The 26,952-nt window shown below is 40.0% G+C and overlaps 1 protein-coding gene across 7 annotated transcripts in view; it reads left to right on the plus strand.

Moving 5' to 3' along the window:
- The window catches only part of SYNE2 (spectrin repeat containing nuclear envelope protein 2), a 304,665-nt gene that overhangs the window by 148,492 nt on the left and 129,221 nt on the right, over positions 1-26,952 (plus strand). For all 7 annotated transcript variants that reach the window (XM_075926397.2, XM_075926393.2, XM_075926394.2 and 4 more), the window contains 9 exons: positions 2,149-2,304; positions 4,628-4,768; positions 7,267-7,449; positions 8,528-8,665; positions 9,513-9,698; positions 13,256-13,378; positions 15,566-15,748; positions 24,417-24,542; positions 25,158-25,355. In XM_075926397.2, coding sequence (XP_075782512.2) covers positions 2,149-2,304; positions 4,628-4,768; positions 7,267-7,449; positions 8,528-8,665; positions 9,513-9,698; positions 13,256-13,378; positions 15,566-15,748; positions 24,417-24,542; positions 25,158-25,355 — 1,434 coding nt within the window. The remainder of the gene's footprint in view (positions 1-2,148; positions 2,305-4,627; positions 4,769-7,266; positions 7,450-8,527; positions 8,666-9,512; positions 9,699-13,255; positions 13,379-15,565; positions 15,749-24,416; positions 24,543-25,157; positions 25,356-26,952) is intronic.

Raw genomic sequence — 26,952 nt, forward strand, 5'->3', positions numbered from 1 at the left:
CTGGAGGTTTCTCCCAGCCACAATTAGCAAGGCTAGACCCTAGCCAGCATCAGCCACATTTGGGTCTGTCCTGGAGACCTGCTGGTGCCCTAGTATAGGGGAGGTTGCTGATTTTCTGCACCACTGCAGTGTCTCCCCCATGGGCTTTCCCTTGATGGTGCTGCAGGGGCCCACATGCTTTATCCTCTAGGATCTCGTAGTAGCAGTTTATGTGACATGCTTAACAGAAGAGTCCAGCAAATGCCTATGATCAGGTGCTACGAAAAGCTAATTATCAGTGGGCCCAATTGGGGCTCTGGGGGAACTGATTTCGAGATATAACCAATGCAGTTATTGAAGTTACGAAATCAGTAGCATCCATTCAAAATGTGGTATTTCTAGCTCTTACAGTTTCGGAGAGCCTTCGGAATGATCAGTGGGCCCAATTGGGGCTCTGGAGGAATCGGGGGAACCGCTTTTGAGATATAACCAATCCAGTTATCTAAGTTAGAAAATCAGTAATATTCGTGCAAAATTTCATGTTTCTAGCTCTTACCGTTTCGGAGATCTTTTGGGACTAACTAACTTATCTAACTAACTTTCGGAAATATTTATAAGATAAGAAACACGGTGGCTAGTGCAGTTATGTTTCTTAATCCTGTCTCAGTGCAGGGGGAGGAACTTCCAGATCTATGTTTCTATGAATCTGTTCTGTGAAATGCTGAGAGAGATAAATTAGTGACAATGCTTTATTATCTAAGGCAGTTGGCAAGTTTTTAATTAGCACTCATATAGGATATAAAGATGTAGATAGTGAGGGAACATTATGTAGCCCCTTGGGGAAGGAATCATCATCTTATTCCTTTTGTACAGTACCTTGCACAATGGAGCCCTGATCCACGACTAGGGTCCATAGGCACTAGAGTAATACAAACAATAATAATCATAACTGTATTATAAATCTTGAGCACAAAATTGGGAAGCTTTTAAATACCACCATTTTACAGCTAAAAATATAAATACACTGTGTGTTTATATTGCTATACTGATATGAAAGTCCATTTTACAAAGAGATATTTTCTGTTTATGGCAGATAAGAGAGTTGTTTATTTCAGAAACCTGTCATTTGGGGAGCCCAAAAATGCTGGTATAATCTTGATTGTGGCACTGTTACAGTAAGCTTCTATGTGGTATATTGTACATAAGTTTTGTGTCCTTTTTAGTTGGATCCAGTTGTCACAGCACATTGGGAAAGAAAACTTTATTTCGTCCACTGATAGTCTTTCTGTGCAGTATACTTTGGGTGTAGATCAAGGTTCCCAAATGAAGGTTAGGATTTAAAGGAGAATGGTGCAATCAAACTTAAAAAAAATAATTATCCCATAGTCTGAGTCAAAATTTCTCACTGCATAATATGAATTTATTACTTTGCCTAATAACTACATTTGATGCCACATAAAAATGGTGGAGACTTGGGGAAAGTAACTGTAAAAACAAGAGATTTTGCAGCTTCAAATTTTAGAAAGCCTAACAAACAAGTTTCTTCTTCGTTCTATGAGAGGACTTAGTTCACATTTTGTTTCTAGGCCACAGGCTGCAGACATTTGTTCAGGTTTCTTTTGTCTCGCAAAACCTACATTCTTCACACAGAACTGGAACCTACTGTTTTGAAAGGAGCTGTGCGGTGCAGTTCTACTTAATCACTTGAAAGCAGACACTTCAGTTTCAAGACTGTTGCTGTTAGCAGTCTTTGTGTTGTAGTTGTCGCAATAATGTAGTTGTTAAAATAATGTTAAACTTTAAAAACTTATTTGAAAGTAAACATCCAGGATTTGTAATAGGAATGTCATAAAGCTGAACATTAATTCATAGACACATGTGAACATTCTGACCATATGTTATTTCTGTCAATAAGTATTACTATATTACAATAGTTTGACATGAAGTGGTATCAAGTTTAATTAATTCTTACTGATTGAAAAGAATCATTTGTCTAAACTAGTGAAAATATCTCAGGTTTAATCTGCTTGCATAGGCTGTCAAGTGAGGTTTTGTAATTTGAAAACACCTTATTTAAATCATAATCATGGTAGATGACTCAACTAGTTCCTACTGACTTTAAGTTTTTAGTGTTTTATAAGTTCTGAAACTGCTCTTTAAATGTTTTAGGAGGTTCAGAGAATAATTAACAGAGAGAATCAAACTATTAAGGATATTATGGAGAAACTACGAATCAAGTATTCAGACATGTATACGATAGTTCCTGCAGATATTGAAACACAGTTGGAAGGCTGCAAGAAAACATTACAAGACCTAGAAGAGAAGGTAACAATTTATGGGATTCACATTTTTATTTATTTAGAATGTTTGTATATCACATTATTGCTATTAACTACAAATGTCAGTTAAAATGGTATTTGGTTTAAATGCTAATTTTACTTTCATTCCACATTTAGTAGACATGTATCAACTGCAGATAATTGCATGTGCTACTTCTCTATCCTTTTAAAATATTATAGCAATTTACAAATTAAGGTATAAAATTATGTTAATTAAACTACAAGAAGAAATGGCAGATTCAGTAAGGATAAGAAAGCATATACATTATTTTATACTTTCCAGGACACTACTGTCCTCTTTCCCTTCAATCACATTCTTACATTTGACCCAAAATGGTTTTTAACTTCTGTTTCCCTGTAAGTGTGAAGTCTCATCACATCATCAGGCACAGCTGGGTGAGATGAGATGCTCAAAACATATTTCTGTGTTCTGTAGGCATTTCATTTCAAATCCATCTAGAAGTTCAACAAATACCTTTTTAAATAGAGCTGCACCCACAGGCCTGCTGACTGGTGTGGGAGGGAAAGCAAAGGGCTCAATTGCCCCAGCATTCAGCCACTCAAAAGGGCCCGAATCTTCTGGCTGCTGCCTCTGCTACTGTGGCAACTGAGCTCTTTAAATTGCTGCCAGAGACACACGCGGTGCATTCCTGAGGGCTGGGGGCGGGAGGTGCACTGTGGTTCGGGAGGTGCTGAGGGCTGGCTGTCCTGGCCCTACTCCTTCCGCCCGAGGTCTTGCCTCTTCTGGGAGTGGGAAGCTGCTCCCCCCCCACACACACACCTTGCCCTTGAGCACGGTGAGGTTGTCGGCTCTCCTATGCATACAAAGTAGAGCAGGGCTACTCAACATGCGGCTCATGGGCCCCATGCGGCCCGTGGTCCGGTTTGGGTTTACATGGGGCTCAACACGTGGCCTGTGGGTGGGATTCTTTGAACATGGCCTCCACTGGGAACATGCTCCATAACGGCGAGGTATCTCCCAAGCAGGGTGAGCATTGAAAGATGCAAGCGGACGGACTGGCTGGAACAGATGGGTACGGGGTGTCGGCGTTTCTAGCCCCCAGGGTGGAGGTGCTGGGAGCGCCAGGGCATTGTGGGAAGTGCTGGCTGCTTAATCCTGCGGACAGAGCCTGAGAGGTGCTGATTGGCCACATTTGGGTCTAATGCCACAGCTTACGGCGTAATCTTTGTATTCATGCACATCAGTGTGAAAGAAGCTGTTTACATATATTTGCATATATATGCAACCACACTTAAGTTTTCTACCCTTGGCATGTCCTATGAGGTTCATTGTGGCCCTTGGGGCTTCGAAAGTTGAGTAGTCCTGTAGTAATAGAATCTTATTTGTCTCAGCTCCTAGTGCACAGTGTTGCCCCTAAAAATCTTGCTAGTTAGTTTAGATAATGAACAGTGTCTAACTTAAATAAATAACTTTGTCTCAATGCTTTCAGTGTTCCCCAGTTATGAGTACTCACTTAGGATGTGTCTATACTGCACCATTATTTTGAGATAACTAGCGTTATTCCAAGATAACTATGCGAGCATCTACACAGCCATTCCGTTACTTTGAAATAATTTCAAAATAATGACGGATTATTCCAAAATCTGTAAACCTCATTCTATGAGGAATAATGCCTATTCCAAAATAGCTATTTCAAAATAAGGCGTGTGTAGACACACCACTGCTGCTATTTCGAAATAGCCCCTCACCAGGGCCATTCTAAGTTATTCCTCCCCAATACCTCTTGGGGCTCTAAATCGAGATAGCACATCTACATTAGGGAAGCCTGCCTCGGACTAATTTTGAAGTTTCCCTGCAGTGTAGATGTGCTATTTTGAAATAAACTGTTTTGGAATAACTATTCCAGAATAGCTTATTTCGAAATAAGCGTGCAGGATAGACGCACCCATACAGAATAAATTAAATATCATTTGTTCATACAGCCTGGAGAGGATAGCTTAGTTTTGATTGTTCAGTAAGGAGGTGGAGTGGATCTTTTCCCTAAAATAAGTTGTGTTTCTTTCATTACTGGGCAGAACAGAAACCAGCAGAAGCAACCCGGTACTCCACGTTGCAGTATATTTTGCTGATTTATATTTAATGCTGTGTTTCACCAGTCATTTAGTGGAATGAAACTAGTGAATGACCCATGAACTCTAGAGCATATTAATGTTGCTTCCTTCAGTAAATCTAATTCTGCTCTTAAGTGACTTGTCAAGGAAATAATACAAAGAATTCAAACTTTTTGTGAGACATTATGAATAAAGAAACAGACCTTTGTTAGATGGATTTCCCTTTACTATGACAGGTTACCACCAGAATCTTCCAGAACTCTCCTCATTATGTGATAAATAAAAAAGTAGAGAATATTAACAATGGCCTGCAAGCTGTTGAAAAGATGTTACAACAGAAGAGTGAAAACATTGCAAAAGCCAAGGAAATTCAAAAGGTAATGTCTCAAAATTCCCTTTCCTGTCTGAAGTCCAAGGGTCCACTTATTGAATAGGATTTAGGATTGAATATGGCTCGCAAGCCAAATATGACTCACTAGGGAGTCAGATATGGCTCTTCTGGAGCCCTAACTCAGTCCCCTCATCTTCCTCCGCAACTGAGAGCCAAATTATTCTGTGGGTCACTGGCCCCCAACCTAAAAAGGTTCCCAATTCCTGCCATGAATAAAGACATCTTTGAAACCTTTTGTGTTGGACATAATGTTTTATTTTATTTAAAAATGAAGCCTGGCCAACAAGCTCCCAATTGGGGTCCAGGCCCCATCTCGCCGCAGCGTCATAACACTCCTGCACCCCCTACACACCAATCTTGAGCCGATCATACACCTGAACCCCACATCCCCAAACTCATGCATCCCCGCAACCCCAGTCCCCTGCCATAACACTTCTGCGCGTGCACGCGCACACACACACACACACACACACACCAACCAACCTTAGAACACTAGAACTGGAAAGGACCTCAAGAGAACATCAAGTCCAGTCCCCTGCCCTCACGACAAGACCCAGTACCATCTAGATCATCCCTGATTGCTGTCTATCCAACGGGCTCTTAAATATCTCCAGTGATGGAGATTTCACAAGCTCCCTAGGCAATTTATTCCAGGGTTTAACCACCCTGACACTTAGGAAGTTTTTCCTAACGTCCAACCTAAACATCCCCTGCTGCAGTTTAAGCCCATTGCTGCTTGTCCTATTATCAGAGGCTAAGGAGAACAATTTTTCTCCCTCCTCCTTGTGACACCCTTTTAGATATCGGTACTTGAAAACAACTATTATATCCCCTCTCAGTCTTCTCTTTTCTAAACTCTAAACAAGCCCAATTCTTTCAGTCTTCTCTCATATGTCATGTTTTCTATGCCTTCAGTCACTGTTGTTGATCTTCTCTGAACCCTCTCCAGTTTTTCCATATCTTTCTTTAAATGTGGTGTCCAGAACTGGACACAATACTCCAACTGAGGCCTAATCAGTGTAGAGTAGAGTAGAAGAATGACTTCTCGTGTCTTGCTCACAACACTCCTGTTAATGCATCCCAGAATCATGTTTGCTTTTTGGAACAGTGTCACACTGCTGACTCATATTTAGCTTGTGGTCCACTATGACCCCTAGATCCCTTTCTGCAGTACTCTTCCTTAGATGATCACTTCCCATTCTGTATGTGTGAAACTGATTGTTCCTTCCTAAGTGGAGTGCTTTCCATTTGTCCTTATTAAACTTCATCCTATTTACCACAGACCCTTTCTCTAGTTTGTCCAGATAATTTTGAATTATTACCCTATCCTCCAAAACTCTTGCAACCCCTTCCAGCTTGGTATCATCTGTAAACTTATTAATGGTACTCTCTATGCCAATATTTAAATCATTAATGATAATGATATTAAAAAGAACTGGTTCCAAAACAGACCCCTGTGGAACCCCACTTGTTATGCCCTTCCAGCATGACTGTGAACCGTTACTAACTACACTCTGAGAACGGTTATCCAGCCAGTTATGCATGCACCTTATAGTAGCCCCATCTAGGTTGTATTTCCCTAGTTTATTGATAAGAAGATCATGCGAGACCATCTCTAAAGCTTTACTAAAGTCTACGTATACCACGTCCACCGCTTCTCCCTTATCCACAAGATTTGTTACGCTATCAAAGAAGGCTATCAGATTAGTTTGACATGATTTGTTCCCTATCACCTTATTATCTCCCAGTTGTTTTCAGATGAATTCCTTAATTACTTGCTCTGTTATCTTCCCTGGCACAGAAGTTAAACTGACTGGTCTGTAGTTTCCTGGGTTGTTCTTATTTCCCTTTATATAGATGGGCACTGTATTTGCCCTTTTCCAGTTCTTGTGCCCCGAGTCCATCATACACCAAAATCCCCTGCTTTGAGCCCCTCATACGCCCCAACACAGATTCCTGCACCCTCACATCTCTGCTCCCTGCCATAAGATTGACAGAAGACTGCCTGAATGCATGCATGAAGCTGGGTTTGACCAGTTATTATGTACATTTCAAAGAAATCTGTGAAAAGATGCAGCAGCAGAAGTCCCATTAAATAAAGTCTGTGACTAAGTTTCATTTATGCTATTATTAATCATGTCAGTAATAAATAATGTTAAGTTTCAGGCATGCATATGGGCATTCACATTCAGCTCTTTGTTGACCACATGTTCTGAATTTGTATGTAGTTTGACTCTTTGGTTTGAGAAGGTTGCCGAGCCCCAATCTAATTGATGAATACTTTCAAAACTCTTTGTCTCACAGCAAAAGATTTTTTCTCATCTGTCTTGGGCATGAGTGACCCAGAGTTGATACAAAATGTTCTGTGGGGCTCATGAACCTTTACAAATTGAAAACTTACATGGCCCAGACAGGAAACTAGATAGCTATGCTGTCACCATTAAATCTGACCATAACTTTCTGTTTGCCGTTTCCCTCATGCAGGCAATTTGGGATATGCTAGACCTTTGGCATTACAAACTGAATGAACTGGACTCAGAAGTACAAGATATAGCAGAGCAGGATCCATGTCACTCACAGGAATGGATGGATAGCTTAATGATTCCTTTGCAGCAGTACCAGCTGGTCTCGCAACGCGCTGAGCTGAGAACCACACTCTTAAACAAGGTAAAGGGAAAGCAACCAGTGTCTTGGCTTGAAAAAGGATCAGACATTAAAAAAGAGACTATGGAGAACATTTCTGAAGTGCCTACGTGGCATAGGAGCCTGTGTCACTGAAGTTTCAGTAGGACTAAAGCTTCTTAGGGCCAGATCCTCAATGGTATGTAAGTGCCTAACTCCCATTGCTTTCCATGCAAGTTAAATGTCTACGTATTTTTGAAGCTCTGGGCCAAAGTGCCTAAGCCCAGTGTTCCCTCTAATTTTTTCCATCCACGAGCAGAGTCAGTTTTGATATGTGCACCAGTATTGAGGTTATGTGCACTTGTGCAGACGTGAACCCATGCAGCACCCTCCAGTTACTAACAAAATTCCTAGCTTTGTATATATTACATATATTTGAGTAATGGGAGAAGAAAGAATACTAAAACACGGCATAATTAACAAGGTGCATGATTTCAAATGTTTATTTAATATGAAATCAAATAGTAAGAAAATTAACACTGAAAAATTTTGAGTAGCCATTTGGTATCTTATTAAAAAGTCACTTAACGAAAACAGGAATTAAGTTTCTAAATTACTCAAGTGCTCTTGAAAATTTTATCCTGATTCTTTATTTCATAGCAAGGTTCTGTAAATTTTTCCCCTTAAATGTAGAGAATATAATTATTAAGTCATTCAGGTAATAAGGCCAAACTCTGTGGATGTAAGTCTTTATAAGCTCAGTGGGTCCCAGGAAACAATTAGGATAGATTAGGAATTTTTCTCTGTGTACCCATATGACCCTCACATGCATTAATGGACTTGTTTTCATGACACCCCCTAAAAGATAGGAGGGTACTAGTCCCATTTTAAAGATAAAATACGAAGGCCTGAGGTAAATTAAGTGACTTGTCCAAGATCATGCAGAAAGTGTGACAGAGCTGTGGATTTAATCCAGGTTTTCTGTTTCCTAACCCTGATTTGAGCAGAATACCACCTCATAATTCAGAACTAAGTAATTGAAACAGCTACTCTTTAATTCAAAAGGGGTGTTAACTTCAGGTATTACAGAACAGATTTTTATGAGTGGTTTTTTTTTTTATAGGCCACTAGTAAGATGGAGGAATATGATGAACTCTTGAAAAGCATGCAGTATTGGATAGAAACCACTAATGGTTTGTTAACTGCAAAGGCTGAAAATAACTCTGCAAAAGCCTTGAGTAAACATGCCAGCGTCCTTCAAGTAAGTATATTTACAAAATTTCTGTACAGGGAGCCCAAATGACAAAAAATACTATCCTAAGAAACTGCTGCTCATGTAGATATGCATTTTGAATCAACGAAATTTTCAGGCACCAATAAGGAAGTCCACTGAAAATTTGAACTTCCATGAAAAAATAAATGGCTATAGCGATTAAAGAAAATGTCAGCAGCCATCTAATAGTATTTTAAATACGTTATAGTAGGGGATCTGTCTGTCTTAGAAAATGATAATCATTGTGTTCTGGCTTTTGTCTACTTGTTGCACTGCTTTGCACTTTATAAAATTTTACAACTCATGTTGTTGTAAACAATGCATTGATCTAGAATTAGTAGATGAGCTTTTTTTATTCCTGTGCATTTGTTAAAATGGGGTTTGCTAAGTCAGTTCTATTGTCAGGTTTTTGTAACATTGACACTGTAGGCAGGATGGTGCAAAGACTGGTTTTTGTATATGATATATGAGTTTTGGCATGAGAATGCATCAGGTTAGCTCAGAAGAATCGTTTGCTCTCAGGACATGACTTTTTCTATAAAAACTGATAGCCTTCCATGGTTGGCTTTTATATTTTTACATGATGTAGTCTGCCATAGGGGGAATGTGTATGCAAAATTATTTGAAAACGTCACAGACTCCTGTCAACCCAAGGATTAGCTTATTGTGTTTAAACTAATTCTTTACAGTTTGGAGCATTAGTATATTTTAGGCTGGAAGGCCATTATACTTGAGAATACAACAAAGGTTTGTACCTGAGACAAGGTGCATCAGTGAATCAGTCAGTCTAAGTGCTGGTGTGGTTTTCTCTCCCCCCCCCCCCCCCCCCCCCCAGATGGCATTGGAAGATTCAGAACAGAAGCAAAATCTTCTGCACAGCATCTATTCACAACTGGATGAGTTATCAGTAATCCTTGAAACAGAAAATATAGTGCAACAGATAAATGAAGTAAATGGTCAAGTAATAGCTTTACAGCAAAAGATCATGGAAATTCTTCCTCACATCCAGCACATGGCTGATGTAAGTCTGAAACAATAGGCTTTTATTCTCATTTTAATCCTAGGAATAACATATAGGGAAATTCTTCATTTATAAAAGCCCAATGTGATAATTAACAGGAATGTTAAAAAGCAGTTAATTAGGTAACTGTAACTACTGAAAATCTTAGTATTAGAGCCTCCAGTGCTGGGCAGCAGCTGGTTCTCTGGGAGCCGGGCTGGGAGACTGTGTTTAACCATTCAGAAAAGGCAACAAAAATTATTAGGGATTTGGAACGGGTTCCATACGAAGAAAAATTAAAAAGGCTTGGACTTTTCGGCTTAGAAAAGAGGAGACTAAGGGGGATATGATAGAGATCAATAAAATCATGACTGGTGTGGAAAAAGTGAATAAGGAAAAGGTATTTACTTGTTCCCAGAATATAAGAACTAGGGGTCACCAAATGCAATTAATAGGCAGCAGGTTTAAAACAAACAGAAGGAAGTTTTTCTTCAGTGCACAGTAAACCTGTGGAACTCCTTGCCAGAGGATGTGGTGAAGGCTAGGACTTTAACAGGGTTCAAAATAGAGCTAGATAGATGCATGGAGATTAGGTCCATCAATGACTATTAGCCAGGATGGGTAGGAATGGTGTCCCTAGCCTCTGTTTCTCTGGAGGAGGGTGACAGGGAGGGATCATGTGAGGATTACCTGTTGTGTTGCCTACCTCTGGGGCATCTGGTATTGGCCACTGTTGGCAGACAGGATACTGGGCTCGATGGGCCATTAGTCTGACCCAGTATAGCCGTTCTTATATTCTAATGATAACCGATGAGCCCAGGTTTATTGGTTAACCATTTAAACGGTTACTATTACAGACCTAATAAGCTGTCATATTCAAGAGTATTGGTAAAATAATTTGGGGGTGTGCCTTCTGTTTATTAGAAGGAGAAACACAGTGCTTATTATTAGCTTATTCTAAAGGCCCGTCTCCATGGAGAAATTTGCCAGCAGCACTATATTATACAATTATTCTGCTAGAGTTACACCAGAATAATAGTATGAACATGGGGAGTTATACCAATATAGGAGTGCCTTTTTCTGGTTTAGCTCATGCAGTTTCAAAGCAACATAAGGTAAATTGGAAAAAAGGCAGCCGTCTATCAGAGCAACAGTGTCCACACAGGCTGCTGCACTTGTATTCCAGAATAGTTCGGTTCATAAACTTCCTCATGTATGCAGGTCCAAGAATAGTTCATAATGTTACTTCTGGGGGAATTTTGTGCCAAAGAATTAAATTCTGCGCACATGTTTTTCAAATTCTGCAAAATTTTGCATATTTTGTCGAGTATAACGATACCTGTGTCCATTATTTTTGGTCAAAACACCTGTGAGCAAGTATGTCTGTAACAATAAAGGTGACAAAAAAAATCTGAATTTGTTTTGACAAGTAAATTTCTTACCAGGCATATTAATACTGAACTTTGAGTAATGATTCATTTAAAACTACAATACAGCAACATCTTTCCTGCACTTCTCTGAGAAATGGGTAATGAGAAACTGAGAGAGAAGAAAGTAATTGTAGAGAAGGAGCCTGTGTGTAAATTTAAAGGGTTGTTGGGTACGGGTGCAAAAAGTATAGAGTTTTTGTTTTGAGGAGTTAGGGAGGGATTGTTAGGGAGATTTCTATAGACTAGGCCCATGGACCAGTCCCAGCCAGAGTAATTGTACAGTCCAGCCCAGGACTCACAATGGGCCAGGGCTGGGGGGCAGGCCTGTCCGTTACTGGCTCACCAAACCCCGCCCCTTCCTGCCATTGGCTAACCCCCACCCCATGGCACCACACCCCCGAGCATGCAGCTTTGGAGAATCACTGGGGGAGAGGGCAGGGCAATGATTGGAAGGGGCGGGACTAGAGAGCCAATAACAGACAGGCCCTAGCCCAGCTCACCAGGAATCGGGGCCAGATTGCACCATCGCGCTGACTGGAGTTTGAGATCCCTGCTCTGGGCAGATCCTGGCTGACCCCTAGCATCTACTATTCAGTCAGGCACAACAGCCCTGTCCCCATGTGTCCTTGCACCTCCTTGTGTCCTTGCACCACCTGTCTACATGTGTCCCTCCACCCCCACTCAGAAACCCACTCCCCTATCCCTGTGAGGCCCTGCACCTTTCCTTCTCCCCATGTGTCTCATTCAGCCATCCACTGACCCTATTTGGCCCTGTTCCCCTTCCATCTGCATTTGTCCCTCCCTCCCTTGTGACCCTGTACCTCCACTCCCATTCAGTCCCTGCCACAGTCTATCATCTTCCATTAGCTCTTATGAGCCCATGTCTGTGACCCCAGCAATTTCATGCTATCTGTCTCCCCATAGCTTTGCCCTGACCTAGCAGGCACTGACAAGAAGGCAGGCTCTTTCTCTTCTCTAGCCGTCCGGGAGGTGCTACTCTGTTTTAGTGACACAAGGCCCTTTGATGGTCAAAAGGCAAAACTGCAACAATTTTCTAACCAACATTTTCTTCAGCCCCAAAAAATTAAAAATATTTGCAGCTCATTAATTATGCACACGTATAGTGGTGCAGAATTCCCCCAGGAGTAATAATGTATGATTTCAAGGTTATTTTGTTTCCCTGCTCAGGAATTAAAGCTATGTCCTGACCAGCTGACCATTAATCTCTTATTCCCTTTATGAGTTATGACAAGGAGCCTCTGAAAGACAGCACAGTAGATAGCAACTAGCTCCCAGATCTGCCGTGCCTGTTGAATGTACTCTGAATGCAGCAGCACACAATCTCTGGTGCATTATACATAATTATTAGGTTTTTAGTAATGTTCAGTTGAATACCTCTTTCTGTTATGTTTCTGGTCAAAACATAGGCTGTGTCCAGACTCCATGCCTCCGTCGACGGAGGCATGTAGATTAGCCAGCTCGGAAGAGGGAAATGAAGCCGCGATTAAAATAATCGCGGCTTCATTTAAATTTAAATGGCTGCCCCGATCTGCCGATCAGCTGTTTGTCGGCAGATCGGGAGAGTCTGGACGCGATGCCCCGACAAAGAAGCCTTTCTTCATCGACACAGGTAAACCCGAGGCTTACCTGTGTCGATGAAGAAAGGCTTCTTTGTCGGGGCATCGCGTCCAGACTCTCCCGATCTGCCGACAAACAGCTGATCGGCAGATCGGGGCAGCTATTTAAATTTAAATGAAGCCGCGATTATTTTAATCGCGGCTTCATTTCCCTCTTCCGAGCTGGCTAATCTACATGCCTCCGTCGACGGAGGCATGGAGTCTGGACACAGCCCTGGTGTATATTACAAATTTATTTATTTATGTTTGAAGGGCAGTTTGAAAACATTTACTATTTAATATGAAACATTTAAATGAAAGCCACGTTTTGTGCTTTACAAGAAAATGTACTTTGCATTAAACTATTGGAGCACAATGTATTTAGAATTTAGATAAAATTTAGACCTGGTAATTCATTCATTTATTTGGCATTTATTAAGATAACAGCATTAATAGACACAATAACACTTAATGTGATTGTAAAATTAAATTTCATAGTCCATCAACATTTTGGATATTCTAATATATGTAGGAAGTGAATGTCATTGAATCTGAAGTTAAAATAATAGAGAAGGATGTTGCCAAAATTAAGACGATCTTGTCAACAGAAGATATATTAGATTTTTCTCCTATGGAGCATCTTAGAAATGGACTGGTGAGTATGTATCTTATTAATCCTATTTTTACATTGAATAAATGAATCACTACATTTCAAAAATACAAAGAGTGCTTATGAATGCAAACAAATAATTATGGTGCATGTCTCATTTTTGAGGACAACAACTGTGAAATATTATCCAAGACTAGGTGTATTATGGAAATTGTGTCTATAATTCTCACAACCTAAAGGCCGAAGAAACTTTTTCACACTTACATTAACTGGTCTTGTGCAAGACTGTGAGTTGGAACATCTGTATTCTGTTTCTCTCTCTAGGAGATTTCCTGTTGACCTTGGACAAGTTGTTCATCTTACTTTTTCAGAAGTTCTGATTAATTTTGGGTGTCTCCATTTCTGGAAACTTTAAAACCTGATTTTCAGGTTCTGACCACCCAAATTGTAGATACTATCAACATAAGCTGCAGTCAGTTACAACTTCTGAAAATCAGGCCCTAAATTTCAAGGTGAACACTCAAAAATTAAAGCACTCAAAATAATTATATTAACTTCTCTATACCTTATTGTCCACATTTTGTGAAATGAAGTTAATATTAACTCAAAATCATTTGTATTTTTTACAAAACACTTGAAGATTATTGGACAGAGAAGTGTATATATGTGTAGAGTCTTATTATCCAATTACCTTTCAGTCTTACATTTCTATAATTCCATGATAATTTACTTATTAAGGACTTCATTGGATATTTTGGCCATAATGTTCTGCTTTCCATCTTTAGATACAATAAATCCAAGTTTTAAAGGTATTTTCTATTTATTTTTGTCAAGCCACGTTTTCAGTTCAACTACATGCAAAATATGTTGATTGAGTTAAGAAGAAAGCTGAAACTTTGTTAATCTATTTGATGTTCTGTTACCCAAAGGGTACTTGTTGCTGCTACAGTATATGGACAAGTAACATAGTGAAGAAATATTATACTTTGAAAACAGTATATTCTTCCTTCCCAAATTGTAACTTATGTCCACACAGAAAAATACACAAACATTTTCCCACTGATTTGAACACTTGTGAACCATAGTGTAGCTAGGGCTTTACTAGTTAGACCCAGGGTATGTCTAGACTACTGAGTTTTGTCGACAAAAGTGGACTTTTGTCGACAAAACTATACCTGCGTCTACACTACCGCTGAGTTCTGTCGACATAACGTCGACAGAACTCAGCAGTTTTGTCAACGCTGGTAAACCTCATTTTACGAGGCATAACACCTTCGGTCGACAGAGTTCTGTCAACAGAAGGTGTTATTGCCTGTAGGGTTGCGTCTAGACTACAGGGTTTTGTCGACAAAGCAGCTGGTTTTGTCGACAGAACTGAATGTGTCTAGACGCTCTATGTCGACAGAAGTTTTGTCGACAGATACTGTCGACAAAACTTCCGTCGACAAAACCCTGTAGTCTAGACGTACCCGCATTTTCACCACGATTTTATTGAAACCTGCAGAAAGAAAATGCATTGTTTGAGTAATTTTAACAATTAAATGAGCTCTATCAGTTTCTGATGAAGTCTGAAAGATACTGTGTTAACATAATAAATAGATCCAGCTTGAGGGATCCTTATCAACAGAACTGGTGTTGGATCTGCTGGGAACTTAAAAAAAAAAAAGTAGGTGAGGCCTTAGTGAGTTTTCATATTCCTAAAATAAAGCTGTCCTGCTCTTTGTCCAAATCATTAACTGAGTCTTCTGTGAACTTTGTACTGTGATGTGAAACTTTTTGACAGAGTCATGCATAGTTCATCTGAAATTGATGGAGGGCATTGAAATGTTAAAATTACCGAACCACTCAGTAGAACTATAGTACATTAGACATGACCTTGTGTCTGCACTTATTTATAAGATAGAATGTTCTGTCCTTAATTGCATATGTGTTTTTAGTAATGTGCAGCATTTCAACCATATGCCACAGCTCTACTACTCTCAATGGCCCATATGCCTTGGGTCTACTAGTCTCAATGGCCCCTGTCCTGCAAGTGTCATGACACTTCATTTAGTTTATACATTCTCATCATACATTTTTTAAAAAAACATTCTGAGGCAAATGTTCTCTGAAAATAGACTGAGAGAGAGTCTAAAATCAGTCTTGCAGAATTTACTTGAGAACTTTTTAACAGTGTGAAAAAACTGTTCATTATTTCTTCATAGCATATTCTTGTTATACTTGCATTTTTAGGTTATACTTGACCATATTAATCGCTCGAAGAAGACCCTTGCTGAGATACAGGGCTATGAAGAAGGTCTTAGGTTACCAGGAATGAGAATGCAACCTCTCTTAGTCTTCAAAAGAGCAGCCAAACTTATGAAAGAACTGAAAATGTTAGAGAAAATTACCAAGGAACAAAATGTGCTACTGGAGGTAAAGTACTTGCATTGACATCAGATGCATTTGTTCTGAAATTTCATTCAGAACTCCTTATTAATTTTTTTGGTGACAAGATGTGATTGTCAACGCAGGAACATAATACACCTGCCAGGTCTCTTATCTCTATTTTTCATGGTAATTTAACACAAGGACAAAGCATGCTGTAAATGCCTTGATGTTTATTTAACTATGAAATTCAGCTAAAAGAGATGCCAGTTTCTTTTCCCAGATGGCTAATGCTTTCTGGCATGATGTGGCAGTTTTTGCTATTGCACAATGGCTGTGACTTTAATTGTCATATTGCTTAAAAACCTATGCTCCCACAACCCAAGTCAACACAAGGTGTGGGCACTGAAATTCAAATCCTAAACTTTTATATAGAACGTGAAAATATTGTGTTATATATATAGCTAGCATTCAATAGCAATTCATTTGCATTATCATTAATTATTAAAATGTGAATAGTGCAAAGTCTGTTGCTGAAGGAGTTACTTCTGAAGGTTGTAATCTCTTTGATAAGAGGACTGATGTAAAACACAGTGGGCTAATTTCAACCATTGTAACTTGCACTGCTTACCATTTTGAAGTTGAACATCTTTGACCTGACCTCTTATTAGGTATTACAGCTGGGCTTCTCATAGAGGTTAGCTATCATGGGGGGGCAGTGTCTCTGAAAAGGATTTGGGGGTTCTGGTAGATGATCAGTTCAATGTGAGAGTGATGCTGTGGGTAAAAGGGCTAACATAATACTTGGATGAATAAATGGGAATCTCAGATAGGATTAAAGAGTTTATTTTACCTCAGTGGTGCTGGTGTGATCACTGCTGGAATGGTTTGTGCCCGCAATTCAGAAAGATGTTCGAAAATTGAAGAGAGTTCAGAGAAGACCTAAGAGATTGATTAAAGGATTAGGCAATATGTTAAGGAGCTTAACAAAGAGAAGGTTACCAAGTACTTGATCACAGTCTATAAGTACCTAGTGGGGGAAGAAATATTTTATAAAGGATTCTTCAGTCGAGCAGGCAAAAGTATAATATGATCTAATAGCTGGAAGATGAAATTAGAAAAATTGAGGCTGGAAATAAGGTATACATTTTTAGGGATGTTAGCGTATAGTCATGTAAACAATTAACTGATAAGCCTGGGCTTATCAGTTAATCTTAATGACTACACATACTCCCCCCCCCCCCCTTTCTGCTTTTGTATCAGAGGCAGCAAGGTATAGGGGGAAGGCAGGAGCCAGTGCTCCTTGGAGCTGCTTTTAAGCCGGCTTTCCACGAACACTAGATCCCATGTGGATGGTTAGGAGGCCAGCGGGAGCCAGTACATGCAGGAAGCTGGCTTTCAAGCTCCCCCTCCCTCTCTTGCTCCCTCTCATATAAGCACTGACTCCCTATGAGCACTGGCACCGGCTTCGCGAAGCTGTTCCTCCCTCCTCCACGCTGCTGCCTCTTTATCATGGGCCTAGGCTCATAACAGACAGAGGCTGCTCTGTGGGATGTTGGACTGGCTCCCACCTCCCACCCCCGCTATTGCCTCTGATACACGGATGGCAGGGGGCTCCCTGGGAGTGAGTCCGAGAGCACACTGGCTGCCAGCCCTGCCCCTAGGGACTGTCAGTAATCGTGGAACCGATAAGATATTGTGCAGTTATATGATTATTAAATGAAACGACATCTAACATCCCTACATTTAACAGTGAGAGAAATTAGCCATTGGAACAGTTTACCAAGGATTGTGATCGATTATCCATCTATGATCATTTTAGAAGCCAGTTGTAAAAGTAGGCAAATACCTAGATGAGTTGATGTACCCACTGGAATACCTCTGCATCCCGCATGAGTATGTGTATCTCCAATGAAGACCACTGGACTAGATGATCACTGTGGTCCCTTCTGTTCTTGGAATCTATGACTATTTCTGGGTTAGCAAGAGGGTGGAAGCTCCAGACTAGACAGTCCAAGATGGATCTTTGCATTTATCAGCATCATCGAACAAATGTGGGTTTTTTTTTTTTAAACATGCATTTTTACTGTTCTCTAGTAAAGGTAGTCCTTTAGCATCTCAAGGGCTGTTTTTCTACTGCTGTACAGTTTGGCTTTCATACCTGCTTTAGTTAACATATCAAACCAGATTTTCGCATTGATCCCAGATGTGTGCTTATATACCCAAGATTTAGAAATGCTGGTATGGAATATACCAAAAGGTATGCACGTTCTTATAGTTGGGAGAGGACAGGGGCGGCAGCAAGGTACTGCAGCAATGCACTGCAGTGTTCAATGGTGAAGCTTCATTGATAAAAACACAAAGGCAATCTCCTTTGATCTATTCTTCATATCTCCTAGAACTGGAAGGATCCTTGAAAGGTCATTGAGTCAAGTCTGGTCCCCTGCCTTCACAACAGGGCCAAGTACCATCCCTGACAAATTTTTGCCCCAAATCCCTAAGTGGTCTCTGCAAGATTTGAACTCACAACCCTAGGTTTAGCAGGCCAATGCTCAAACCACTGAGCGATCCTTCCCCCCCAAGGTATCAGGAATTTGGGGTTCTGTTCATTTTTTACCCTAGATTTTTATGTGAGAGTCTGTAATGTCCTACATTTCTAAATTGAAGTGATAATGTGCCTGCAAAGGAGATTTATATTATGAAGCTAAGTTGACAAAGCCCAATGAGATCCTCAGATACTAAATAATATATATGTGCAAAGTATTATTATTACATGGGTCCCATTGGTTCAGATGGGCCCTTAGATATAAATTTTCTGTGCTTTGAAACATTTTATGTGTTGGAAACAATGTGATGTTTATGTTTGGTGTTATCTCCTACAAACCTAACTCAATTTTAAGTGAGATTTCTTCATTAGAAAACAGCTTGAAAAAATTGTGTTTCTGGGCAACTTGGGAGTCATACTGTGCAGCTAAGACTCTTCAATCTTTTGTGTAGGTTGAAAGCAAGTGTAGTCCAATATAAGTCTATTGTTTGGGTAAGATATTAGAAGGGAAGAAGTGTACTAAAGCACTGACATTTTATTAAGTGCTCTGTTTTAATGGCAATCGGCATGGAAATGATGTGCCCTTATTTTTTAAAAAAGGGGATATTAATTTTGAATACTTAAGTGTGTATGTGTTAATGTATACTTTACTCTCCATCTGCATTTATCAAGTGATAACGTAATAGCTGATTTAAACCACAGTTAATAGTTCTGCAATTTCACATTTGAGCTAATGGGGATGTGCAAGAATAGGCTCAAAATAATTAAAAAAAAAATTTTCCTTGTGGGTCTTGCATTCCTTAGAACTGTCCAGTAACAAGCAAGTCTTACTTGTATTCACCAGAGTCATTTTCAACTGCTTTGCAAGTTACTTTGCTCTTAAATAAAATCCCATCTGAGTATCCACCGAACTAATGCATACTGGATGGAAAAAGAAATTACCAAATACAAAGTACAGATTGAACCTCTCTAGTCCAGGACACACTGGTCTGGAAATATCCCTTGTCCAGAATGATTTTAGTTAGCTGGTTGTCCATTTTTCATGGGTGTGGCCAAGTTTCCTGTGCTCCCATAAGTTTTGTTTTCAGTTAGTTCTGGCTCTCTGTTCTGTGCTGTTATTTAGCTCTAATTTACCCTTAAATGTTTTCTAACAGTCCACTAAAAAGTGTTATGCTGCTAGACAGTATTGACCTCCATGGTCCAGAAAATTCTCCAGTTTGGAACCAGTCAGGTCCAGAGGATTCTGGTCTAGAGAAGTTCAACCTGTAGTTTCATAGATTCCTTTATTTTCTGTACAGACCATACATAGAACTTCCCCAAAATAATTCATATGGCACATCTTTTAGAAAAACCTTCAATCTTGATTTAAAAATGGTCAGTGATGGAAAATTGGTAAGGTGTTCCAAAGTCCATTTTATGTTCACTGTTAAAAATATATGCCTTATTTTCTGTTCGAATTTGTCTAACTTCAACATCCAGTCGTTTGTCTGCTAGATCCAAGAGCCACTTACTAAATATTTGTTCCCCAAGTAAGTACTTATAGACAGTAAAACAGTCATGAGGTATCCTTCTCTTTGTTAAACTAAATAGATTGAGCTCTTTACATGTATTCTAATCCATCAGTCAGTTTCTTCTGTACATTCTCTCCAATTTTTCAACATCCTTCTTGAAATATGAACAGCAGAACAGGACATAAAACTCCAGTGTCAAATACAGCGGTAAAATAACATCTGTGCTCTCATTTGAGGTTCTCTTGTTTATGCATCCCAGGATCATATTAGAATCATAGAATCATAGAATCATAGGACTGGAAGGGACCTCGAGAGGTCATCGAGTCCAGCCCCCTGCCCTCAAGGCAGGATCAAGCTCCGTCTACACCATCCCTGACAGATGTCTATCTAACCTGTTCTTAAATATCTCCAGAGAGGGAGATTCCACCACCTCCCTTGGCAATTTATTCCAATATTTGACCACCCTGACAGTTAGGAATTTTTTCCTAATGTCCAATCTAAACCTCCCCTGCTGCACTTTAAGCCCATTACTCCTTGTCCTGTCCTCAGAAACCAAGAGGAACAAATTTTCTCCTTCCTCCTTGTGACACCCTTTTAGATATTTGAAAGCCGCTATCATGTCCCCCCTTAATCTTCTTTTTTCCAAACTAAACAAGCCCAGTTCATGAAGCCTGGCTTCATAGGTCATGTTCTCTAAACCTTTAATCATTCTTGTCGCTCTTCTCTGTACCCTTTCCAATTTCTCCACATCTTTCTTGAAATGTGGCGCCCAGAACTGGACACAGTACTCCAGCTGAGGCCTAACTAGTGCAGAGTAGAGCGGCAGAATGACTTCACGAGTTTTGCTTACAACACACCTGTTAATACAACCTAGAATCATATTTGCTTTTTTTGCAACAGCATCACACTATTGACTCATATTCAACTTGTGGTCCACTATGACCCCTAGATCCCTTTCCGCCATGCTCCTTCCTAGACAGTCGCTTCCCATCTTGTATGTATGGAACTGATTGTTCCTTCCTAAGTGGAGCACTTTGCATTTCTCTCTATTAAACCTCATCCTGTTTACCTCCGACCATTTCTCTAACTTGCTAAGGTCATTCTGAATTATGTCCCTATCCTCCAAAGAAGTCGCAACGCCACCCAGTTTGGTATCATCTGCAAACTTAATAAGCGTACTCTCTATCCCAATATCTACATCATTGATGAAGATATTGAACAGTACGGGTCCCAAAACAGACCCTTGAGGAACTCCACTTGTTATCCCTTTCCAGCAGGATTTAGAACCGTTAACAACCACTCTCTGACTACGGTTATCTAGCCAATTATGCACCCACCTTATCGTGGCCCTATCTAAGTTATATTTGCCTAGTTTATCAATAAGAATATCATGCGAGACCGTATCAAATGCCTTACTAAAGTCTAGGTATATGACATCCACCGCTTCTCCCTTATCCACAAGGCTCGTTATCTTATCAAAGAAAGCTATCAGATTAGTTTGGCATGACTTGTTCTTCACAAACCCATGCTGGCTATTCCCTATCACTTTATTACCTTCCAAGTGTTTGCATATGATTTCCTTAATTACCTGCTCCATTATCTTCCCTGGGACAGACGTTAAACTGACCGGTCTATAGTTTCCTGGGTTGTTCTTATATTAGGATTTTTTTTTTTTTTTTGCTACACCTTTGCCCTTGAAAGCTCATGTTCAACCGATTACCCACAACCACCCCCAAATCTTTTTGAGTGTCACTGTTTTACAAGTTACCGTGAGTCCCCCATCATGTAAGTATGGTCTACATTTAGTAGGATCCCACTAGAAACCCACCTGCTTGGTGGTGGTTTACTTTTTACAGTTAAAACTTGAGATTTACCAGTTACTCAGCTTTTACTCCATTTAGTGTGTGCCATATTCATTCTATGTCATTCTAGTTTTTTAAATCAAAATGTCATGTAGTGCCAAGTCAGATGCTTTACAGAATTCTTTTACCAATCAAATTTGTAATCACATGAAAAACAGATATCAAGTTAATTTGACAGAGTCTATTTAAAAAACTCATGTTGATTAGTACTAATTACATTGCTCCCCTTTAATTCTTTATTAATCAAGTTGTGTGTCAACCACTTCACTATCTTGCCTGAGATTGATGTCAGATTGGCAGGTGTAAAATTACCCAGGTCATCCCACTTATCCTTTGAAAATATTGGCACTACATCCGTTTTCTTCCAGTCTTCTGAAAAAGCAACAACTGCCCAGCAAGTTTCTTAGCCAGCTCTTTTTAAAATAGCCCCAACCTGCTAGGGAAGAATCGAAGGTCAGAGAAAGAGATTTCTGAACATCAGATAGAATATGAAAATTGTCACAAGGCTCTGCCCAAAAGTATTGGGGAAGTCAGCATAGTTGTCTGAGAAATAGAAAGGCCCGCCAAGCTCTGGATTTTCATAGTGCTTGGGCAGATGTGGTCGGGAGAGGCTGGGCTCTGTATCCAGGATGTTCATATTCAAATTTTGGTGTGAGAAATCTTAAGCGAGTCTTTCCCAGCAGCCCAGTTAATGTGTAGCTCAGGGGTGGGCAATAATTTTTGAAGGGGGAGCTACGTACTGAATTTTGCTATGTGGTCCTGGGACGGCTCCTCCCCTAGAAGGGGCGGAGCCAGGAGAGGAAGGTGTGGAGCTGGGGGCTAGTCTCCCTCCAGAGTTGTCTGCAGCTTTGAATTAAAAACACAGTGAAGGGTTCACGGCTCACAGCCCTGCCACTACTGCATTGTCTGTCAGTCGCCTGAGGTTGCTGTGGCAATTTGAAAGACTTGCGGCTCTGGCGCTGCTGGGATAGCACTGCAACCATGAGCCAATTAAATATGATCCTGTTGCCTGAGCCGCCACCTGGAAATTTGGTGGCATGGGCAGCAAGATATAAATAAAAAAGAGGCCCGATGCAGTCTGTGGGCCAGATCCAAGTGTTAGATGGGCCGGATCTGGCCCGTTTCGCATCTTGCCCAGTCCTGTTTTTAAGCTGATGAGCTATGAGCCAGTGAATAAGGACTAGTCTACGCAGGGTATATGCAGCTGGGTCACAGAAGCATATCTGGTGAGGACAGTCTTGCCATCAGCATAATAATAGTACCTCTGTGAGGCAGTAGCTGTCCACACCAATATTAAGGTCAGTGTAACTCATGGTGCTGAGAGGGTTGACTTATTTGAGTGACGTATATAATGCCAACATAATATGTAATGTTTACAACTCAAAGTCTTCTAGCACCTCCGATTTAAAGCATATTCTAGGTTTCCCAGTGAAAATGAGCATTTTTTTGGTAGAACTGTTATTTTATGTACTGTTTCCTGTGCCTTTCTCTTTTCATTTTGTTGTTGCATCACTTACTCCTCAAAGCTATACCATTCTCTCTTCTATTCTAATTTAAAAACAATCCTACTTCCCCCCCCAGAAAGAGCCAACATAATTTACCCCTTTGTTTTAAAGTCCATATGTAAGAGAGAAATAATTAAGTAATTTATAATAATGAGTGAGTGAACTTTGCAGGTGAATGAATGACTAGTAAACACAAAAATGAATTAAAACAAATACATATATAAAAATGTATATTGGAAAATGTGTGCTCTGTTCTGACAGTAGCAATCTATGCACTAGCAACTATTTCTTTGTGATTTATAGTATTTTTTAAGAGTAATGTTCTCTCAGTAATACCATATGAGATAAATATTACAGCCCTTTGTCAAATCTTTAAGCAGTGGGGTGTGAGTTCCATTTTTTTGGGTAAACAGTGAAGTATGCAGATTAATGAGATTCTGTTCTTTGTCAAACAGAAAAAAAAGTATTCATTTTTCTGCATATTTCTGTTATACTGCGTGGGGTTTTTTACAAGTCCTTACAAGTGCCTTCTTCCCATCATGAGTCATAATGTTGCTGATTACATCAAAATAGACAACATCAGTCATATTCAAAATGTCAAATGTTGCAGATAGTGGTGTTGTAGCCAAGTTGGTCCCGTGGGGTGAATTAATATATTTTATTGGAACAACTTTTGTTGGTGAGAGAGAAAAGCTTTCAAGCTTCTGTGGAACTCACTCTTTGTCTCTCAAATATTGCAGATAGAATTTACCCTTTGACCTGCACCTTCCCCCCCCCCCCCCCCCTGCACAGCATGATTTATTTTTGCTGGTTGCAGGCATAGCCTACAACAATGAACAATGCCAATGAAAGGTAGGAAGGTTTTCTCATAAAATAGCATGAAACCAACACAAAGGTAATATCATCCAGTTTCTCTTTAATTTCTTCTGCACAACTCTGCTGGTGAATATGATTACAATTGTCCCTCTTCATGTTTTACAGCCAAAAGGAGCAGAATGCATAGATTTATTTTGTAAAAAATAGTTATAGCCAAAACAACTTATTTTACTACCCATCATAGCTATGAAGCAGTGTTTTTATTTTATTGTATTTATTTATGAGCATATAAACAACAGAATTTGGGAACACTAAATAAAATCAGCCCACAAATTCTTAAATTAAACCTCCAGGTACAGACATCGAAACAAGGTTGTTTGACTTTCCAATTATCTGAATTCATAGTGGAATTGACTAATTCGTTTTTGTATTTTGGTTATCATTTGAAAATAGCTAATGAAGATTATCCTTTTACAGTCGTTCATAAAAGAGACAGATGAATGTGAACAAGAAATTGAAAAATTGAAGCAGTTCTTAAAGAACCAGCTGGGTGAACTGTCAAATGAAAAACCATTATTTCCTCAGACTGCTTCCTGTCCAGAGGTGAGTTTCATTATTTTCTTTTTTCTCTGACGAGTATCTCAGTGCCCTGGACTTGCTTCTACTTCTACTATTTTATGCTATTGTAGGGTAAAGAGCAACATTTTTCTCTCTCTCTCAATCATTTCCTTATATATAAATAAGTGTGCAGATAGATTTCAGTGCAATGTACATGGCTATAGAGGTGGTAGGCTGTGAAGCAGGGTGGAGAGGGAAGTTATTTAGTTTTGTTCGGAGTCTGCTACCTCTGAGTTGGTATCTATCTAGACTAGGGGTGGGGAACCTTTTTTGGTTTGGGGGCCTCTGACCCACAGAAAAATCAGTCAGGGGCTGGGAACTGCAGGGAGGCGATGGCAGGGGCTGGAGCGCCAGTGTGTGCTCCCCAGTGCTGGCGGGGGTGGAGGCACTAAGCCTCAAGGGCCATATCTAGGGAACCCCGGGGCCTCATCCAGCCCCCAAGCTTCAGGTTCCCTGCCCTCAATCTAGACATCCTGCTGTGACAATGGAAGAACTGACCCAGTGCAAACAAGAAAGCCGGAAGACTGAGATCCTCTTTCACGGTACGGTTTGTTATTTTTTATATCATTGCTGTGTTAACAATGAACATGTAAAATACAGGGGGAAATGGAAGACATAAAAGAACAGATCATAAAACTCTGTCAGAAAAAAGATGACATACTTACGGGCATGAAGAGTTCAATACTGGAACTTCACCAGCACTTACAAAAAGAACAACCTGAACCAGAGAGTGAACTTTCCAAACCTCTAGCACCTGAGGAAACAAGCTTGGTTGGAAAAGATACCTCTGAACGACAGGTAAATAGAACACCATGCTATATCCCTCCAAAAGGTCGTAACAAGAAATGGTTAGATGCACAGTGAACATAAGAACAGCTATATTGGCTCAGACCAGAGGTCCATCTAGTCCAGTATCCTGTCGTCCAATAGTGGCCATTGCCAGAGGGAGTGAACTGAACTGGTAATCATCAAGTGATCCCTCTCCTGTCATCCATTTCCAGCCTCTGACAAACAGAGTCTAGGGACACTGTTCCTACACAGCATGGCTAATAGCCATTGATGAACCTAACCTCCATGAATTTATCTAGTTCTTTTTTGAACTCTGTTAAAGTCCAGGTCTTCACAACATCCTCTGGCAAGGAGTTCCACAGGTTGACTGTGTGCTGAGTGACGGAAAAACTTCCTTTTGTTTGTTTTAAACCTGCTGCCTATTAATTTCATTTGGTGACCCCTAGTTCTTATATTGTGGGAATAAGTAAATAACTTTTCCTTATTCACTTTTTCCATAGCAGTCATGATTCTATAGACCTCTGTCATATCCCCCCAGGGTTTCCTCTTTTCTGAGCTGAAAAGTCTAAGCCTTTAATTTCTCTTCATATGGCACCCGTTCCAAATCCCTAATCATTTTTATTGCCCTTTTCTGAACCTTTTCAAATGCCCATATATCTTTTTTGAGATTAAACAACCACATCTGTACTCAGTATTCAAGATGCAGGCAAACCATGGTTTTATATAGAGGCAATAAAATATTCCCTATATTATTCTCTATCCCTTTTTTAATGACTCCTAACATTCTATTTGCTTTTTTGACTGACACTGAACACTGAGTGGATGTTTTCAGAGAAATAACCACAGTGACTCCAAGATCTCTCTCTTGATTAGTTGTAGCTAAATTAGTCCCCATCATATCATATGTATAGTTGGGATTATTTTTTCCAGAGTGCATTACTTCACATTTATCAACATTAAATTGCATTTTCCATTTTGTTGCCCAATCACTTTGGTCTGCTTTGGTCTTAAGTATAAATTTTGCCAATTCACCATTTACCACTTTCCCCAGATCATTTATAAATAGTTTGATTTAAAAATGAGGAGTAACATTAGTTCGGACTAAGGGCTTTAGTCCGAACTAACGCGTCCCGGCGCGCACTTCCTGGTTCGAATTGGCTGTGATTCGAACTAGCGTGCCGGCGAGATCATGTTAATGGAGCGCTGGATATTTAAATCCCCGCTTCATTAACTACTTCGGTTGTCTCCATTTGCATCCCTAGTTCGAACTAGGGATGCAGTGTAGACGTACCCTGACAGTTTTATTCTTACTAGAGTTTCAACTGATTTGCCCAGTACTGACATACCGGTCTGTAACTGCCAGGATCACCTCTAGAGCCCTTTTAAAATATTGTCATCACATTAGCTATCTTCCAGTCATTACAGAAGCTGATTTAAAAGGTTACAAACCACAGTTCATAATTCTGCAATTTCACTGAGTTCTTTCAGAACTCTTGGGTGATTGCTATCTGGTCCCAGTGACTTGTTTATCGATTTGTTCCGAAACCTCATCTAATTACACCTCAATCTGGGACAATTCCTCAGATTTGTCACCTAATAAGAACGG

Source organism: Pelodiscus sinensis, chromosome 5 (genome assembly GCF_052426305.1).
Source record: "Pelodiscus sinensis isolate ZL-2025 chromosome 5, ASM5242630v1, whole genome shotgun sequence".
Lineage (NCBI taxonomy): Eukaryota > Metazoa > Chordata > Testudines > Trionychidae > Pelodiscus > Pelodiscus sinensis.